This window comes from Aythya marila, assembly GCF_965140915.1.
Source record: "Aythya marila genome assembly, chromosome: 5".
In the NCBI taxonomy this organism is placed as follows: domain Eukaryota; kingdom Metazoa; phylum Chordata; class Aves; order Anseriformes; family Anatidae; genus Aythya; species Aythya marila.
Genome location: NC_139046.1, coordinates 61,234,609 through 61,240,608, shown reverse-complemented (window position 1 = coordinate 61,240,608; position 6,000 = coordinate 61,234,609). Strand labels below are relative to the sequence as shown.

The 6,000-nt window shown below is 38.2% G+C and overlaps 1 protein-coding gene across 1 annotated transcript in view; it reads left to right on the top strand.

Moving 5' to 3' along the window:
• Window positions 1-1,907: 1,907 nt before the first annotated feature.
• Window positions 1,908-6,000, top strand: part of INSC (INSC spindle orientation adaptor protein) — a gene marked incomplete at both ends in the record, with an annotated part of 120,480 nt that continues 116,387 nt past the window's right edge. The window contains one exon of the mRNA XM_082762505.1: window positions 1,908-1,947. Coding sequence (XP_082618631.1) covers window positions 1,908-1,947 — 40 coding nt within the window. The remainder of the gene's footprint in view (window positions 1,948-6,000) is intronic.

Below are 6,000 nucleotides of genomic sequence, written 5' to 3'. Positions count from 1 at the left end.
TGACAAAAAGAAGTGCTTGTGCTGACAAGTCAGCAGGTCACTTGATAAATAAGGCCCACAAGAGTGGACTGTTGTATCTATTCTGGAGAGTCCTTATCACTCCTTTGGGATGTGAGCGTGGGTTGAAGTTCTCTTTGAGCATTGTTATGCTGGCTGCTGCCTTCCAGTGGTATGAAAGATGTTTCTTGTTCAGTGGATAAATGAATCATAGAACATCCCAAGTTAGAAGTGACCCACAAAGATCACAGAGTCCAACTCCAAATGAGATTAGTATATGCCAGGCTGGGATCTCATGGCCATCTGCATGTACTCGTGCTGTTCCATACACGTGTAGGAAGATTTAAGCTCCTGGAGAGTACTAGGCTGCAGCATTTAAGTACTATGATCATGTCTCTGCAGTAGATGCACCTCACTTACAAAGTGCTAGCACAATTTTATGTATGGTAGAGCTAAATGTAGGATTTCAGCATTACAGCTATGTAGCACATGAGCAAAAACATTGGGATGTTTTGTGTATTAATGGGTTCACTGTGTGTTGGGAGATACCTGATCAATGGAAGGACTCCTCAAAAGTTCTGTGCATGAGATTTCAAAGTGACAGAAGAAGCATATATTCCTGCTTTACACATGGGGAATTGCCTGTGTAGGGTTTTGTATTTTTCTTGCTGGGTGAAGAGGAACAGGCATGGTAGGTTAGTACTAGAACCAGGAATTTTTGAGGTTCTCTCTCAGTATACAGTGGCAGAGTTATACTTGTGTTTTCAGGCAAGGCTGATGCAAACTGTTTTTTTAAAATTACTTAAAGGGAGGAAGACACTTAAATACTTCATATGCTTTTTCTTTGTAACATAGCTTCCTACTGATAGTGTGAGTTGTCATTTTTGATGTTCAAAATACATGTTTGTGCAAATAATTCCCGTATAGGACAATATTTCAAGGGATCAGAAGGCTGAATAATGAAATGGCAGGTGCTTGTCGGCCACTGTGCTGTCACCCTTGTGTGCTGACACCTGGTTCGTGTGTTAGAACATTATACTCCTGACAGCCGCATAGCCATTGTCACTCCTTGCTACCAGAAGGGACAGTATCTGGACAGATTCATTAGGGTATTGGTAAAGAAAAAGACAAAGTTTCATATAACCGAAACAGCTTAAATTTGCCATCCCTTGTTTTTCTTTTTACTAAATGGTAAACTAATTATCATCTGAATTTGGGTTGTAATATTATTGTCCTGTACTCAACGTCTTATTCACAAGATTGCCACTTATGCTCTTTTTTTACTGTGTGAATCTATATTGCAATTTTCAAGACCACTGTTTGCCTGTCAGCTATGTTTTTTTTGTACCATTTCTTCATTGCAACACATGTCTGAAGACTTTCTAGTATGAAAGCAGTGGAAATCTGTACAGCATATTGCAGTGTCTCATTTTATCATTTGAAATAGATTGCCAACTACAATCTGTGTGTATTTAATTAGTCTAAAAAAAGTGATTTGGCCAAATTTTCCTGTCTTAGAGTTATTCAATTTAGTCTAATAGTCTTTAACTGAGAGTTATGTTCACACAATGGAGGATAAAATAGACTGGAAGTTTTTTCACTTCTGTATAGTTTACTGATTAAATGGCAAATGAAAAGGAAGAATAGTCTTTTGCTATTTAATATTTCTTGTTTTGTAGAAGGTAACACACAAGCCTACAGTTCAACAAAGCAGAAATTTTATTTGTTTGACAAAGAACACACTCAAATCTCAATGAAATAAATAAAATGCCTTTAGCATATGCTCTATATCTTCCTGGCTTCCTGTTTTACTTAAGTTACTTACGGGGCTGTGTGGGAACCAGGGGTAGAATCAGACTGGTGCTCTAAGCAGAAGACCACATCTGTCCAGAAAAGTGCCTCACTTCCAAATGAGCCAGCAGGAGCTGCTGCTTCCCAATGGCCCTTCAGGTAGGTGTGCTGTGCAGCCATTCCTAGCAGGCATTAAGAAAAGTTTCAAGTCTAAGCAGTCACAAGAAGGGACATGTTCTTTTCAGTATTTTCTTACTGGAACTTTCTGTATGAGGTTTCTCTTTAATTTCTTCAGGAGCTATGTTGAAAGCTTAGTAACTTTTAGCTTAGTAACCCACTTTTACTCAGTGCATTTTAATAGAAAAAGAGCAGCTGTGCCAGTCAAGTCTCAGGTGGCCCATGCTCCTTACCACAGGGTGGTTGAAGAGGTTGAAGGCAAGCAGTGAAGGACAATGCAACTAATTTTAGTGAAGATTCACAAGCAGCTTAGCTGAGAAGTGCTGAGGTTGCTGGCCCTAATGTAGCAAAGCACTTAAGCAGGTGTCAGATTTTAAACATGTGAGGTTTTTCATTTTGGTTCCTATGAACATCCTTAAGTACTTAGCTGGACTGCGATCCTGGCAGGACTGAAGCCCTGGATATTTTTGCACATTAAGCAGTGTAAGTTTAAAGCAAGAATTTCTTTGGATTTACAGCCTTTTTTTCTTAGATTATATGACACAGATATGTTATTTTTGTTTGGTTGTTCTTTTCCCCTTGTTTACTGCTTATGATAGTATGTAAGATTCTACATTATATTGCTATTAGATATGCAAGCATGTTTAAAGGGTTTTGTAAAAACAACAACAACAACAAAAAAACAGAAAATAATCTCCTTCCAGAGCTTTGAGGCTTTTGAAAGAGAATTGCAATCTTGTTAAATAAGTCAGAATAGAGAAGGAATTATTTTTATTCTAGCCTGAAAAAAGAGGTGAGCTTGAGGGCTGCTCTATTTCTATATTGTCACTTAGCATGAAACCAAAGATAAAGCACATCTAGCAACAGCTGATCATCTTGCCTTTCCTTTGAAACAAAATGTGTTCAGGTAAAAACTTGCAGCTAACAGCAAACCATCATAAATGATGTATTAGTTACACTAGAAAGCGAGGGCTGTTGAGCTTGATTCTGCTTATGTTTCATGATTGTATTACATGCCCCTCTATTTTTGGTGATGATACCTTTCCATTTTGTAAAGTTTCTTCATGCATTCTTCAGGAATTGGGAGGCTGGATGGCAAATCCTGCATGCAATGAATTTTTCAAAAGGCGTATATAACAAACTAGCTGGATTAAATGTGAATGACTTTTTAGCATAGAACAGCATATGGTCCTGGCTGATGCGAAGAAAGCTGAACCAAGGCTGGGAGCTGTAATGATTCAGGCAGCAGTAGCTGGACTGTGCTTGCACACTTAGCACTGTTACAGCTTGCAGACTTCCTGTTGTGGTTCTTCTAAAGAAGATTTTTACAAGTTGATTGAGGGTCTCTTTTGGCCTCAGGAAGGGAGAATGCAGCAGTTCTTCACTGGAGAAGGTTATTTTTCAGGCAGAGGGGTTTTGTTCCAGCTTTAGGTACACTCTCTTCCCAGCTTATGAGTCTGTCTGAGATACATAGACTTCAGCAGTTTCCAGTACCAAAAACTGGGCTAAGGAAGAAACTAAGCAGGATATGATTACTGGAAGAATTTTACTTATATTTAAGAGAAAACAAAACAAAAACAAAACAAAAAAAGCAACTTAGAATGATTTTTTAGAAACTAAATGCTGATCTTTTTGCAAATGAGCACAAGTATTGCTGTTTCTCCAGCCAGACATATATAAACTTGTAATTCCAAACGCATGCCTGATAAGTCAACCCCCAGAATGTGATACTACTTGTGTTAATTGCATCATGGACCTGCCTATGATTTTGAGGTTATGCAGATTTTCAAAAGGGCTGAATTGGCCTTTTCACTTCTATTCTAAAGATTCTGTTTTGGTAACAAAACATGAGCTCAGTTTTCATTCCTTGCTTCAGCAGAAGTAAAGGGAGTTGAGTCTCCTTTCAGCATTACGTCAACTGCTGACCAAGGCTTTGGTTTAGTAGTATCTGATATTCCAGTGGTATCCAAACTAATGGGTAGGACACTGTTCACAAGAATGGCAAAATTAGTAGAGCCTTATACACTGTATGAGAGAAAACTATTTGCTTGACTGATCTGAAGTCAGTTTCTGAGTACGTAATTATTGGAGAGATGGATAGATGGCTGAGGCTGTACAGGTCCTGCAAATAGTATCCTAAAAGCAAAACTTTAGAGGACACTTACAAGCCAGCATGAAGCCTACACAGCAGCTGTTCCTTGCCTCTGGTGATGGGAAGAAACAAGAGGCAGAGAAGCTGAAGGGAAGCATGTTGCCAAAAGTGCTGCATTATTTCTCATTCTCCAAATCACTGTCTCCACACGTGCTATAAGAAAAGTGGAAGGAAGTTTGAACAGATGTGGTTATACCCTGTCAGCACTGGGGGCTAGATACACTAGCTTGAAATCATTTGCAAGGACATAGCTGATGAATATGAGGAATAATATGTGGATATGAGGCAAATGCTTTTTTACTTCTGTCCAGAAAAAGAGCCTTGTTAGTTGTCTGTTAGGATCATCAACTTTTAAATCTTGGGTAGAAATATAAAGTTACTAAACAACAACAAAACCAAAAAACTCCACCTCTCATTCTCCTCTATATCTAAATTAATTATTTGTGACTGAGTAATGGTGAATTGACACAAAATCAACTGAATTGTCACCTCACTTGGTCTGTGACAGTACATGTCTGCACTGTGTGCATGGAACTTGTGCCTAATGCATTTTCTCTGGATTAAAAAGGAGAGGGAAAAATTGGATATCATTGTTTTTTATTTATTTATTAACAAGGTGTAACAGCATTCACCCCCTTCCTGGTAAGCCTATTAATTCAATGATGCTAAATGTATCTTGGAGCAATTCTCTGACCTTACCTCTGCCAGCTTCTTTGTAGTGGTTACTGAAGAGGGAGTGTGTAGAAATGTGGCAGTTTCTCGGGTAATAGGTATAGGATTTAGTTTTTCCTTCAGAAGTATGACAGTGCTCAGTGCGGTGTACAGCTGCAATAAACCCATGCAAGGCTAGAGCATTTATTGCTCCTCTCCTGTCTACAGGCCCACAGCAGGCAGAAATGCACACAGAAGACCTTTAGTGTGAGAAAGCGGCTCATAGGGTATCTGTCTGCTTGTCTGTTAGGACAACAGACATGGATTAAAAGATATAAAAGTAAATGTCATGCCTAAGTACTAAACTGGGTTTCGATGTTGTGAAAAACAAATAGAGCATCTATATTGCATTAGTACGTTGGTTTGTCTGTTGTTTTTGATTCATAGCTTTGAAAACTACTTCTAAACACAAATGCGAGCCTTTTTATGCCATCTGATCCAACAGATCAGTTTGCTTTTAGAATGATTTCTTATTGACTTCTTGGTTGATCTGATTGCTTTTAAATTTTGCAGCTGTAAACATGGTTGTAGTTGCTGCAAAACGAGGTGAACACCAGGGCCAAGATCTCAGTCTTTGACTGGAAGTAAACATTGTCTTTCTTCATAGTGATACAGATATCTGTATTTCATTTTCTTCAAGGCAGATTATTTTAATTAGGTCAGAAATTAATGTGATGTTTTACTAATTAATTTATTTGTTGAACATTTTGTGTGATCAAAATCCTTCGTAGCACACAGCTTATAGTAACTAGTACCTAAGAATTGTCGATGAAGTAGCAAATCTTTAGGAAGGGCAACTAAATGTTTCTGCTTTTTGTGATGTGTCTCCAAAGTCTTTTGCTCTTAAAATGATTCTTCATATGCTCTAGTTAATAGTTACAACAGAAGTGAGTGTTTTCTTTACTGTCTGGTTGCTGATCATATCTGTTTAGTTGTAAATATTAAAATAAGAACTATATAATATATATATATAGAATTTGAGAATTGAAAGCTTTGGCCTGTGCTCTGATCCTGCAGAAAAGCAGCTCTCCATTTCTAATTACTAGCCCCGTGCTGCAAGATAACAGACCAGTGTATAGGGGGAACAAAAAGCACCGCATTTATGACTTGGATCAAGTTCTCTGTGTAGGGAAGTGATATCCAGAGATGGCTCTGCATCACATATACCTGTA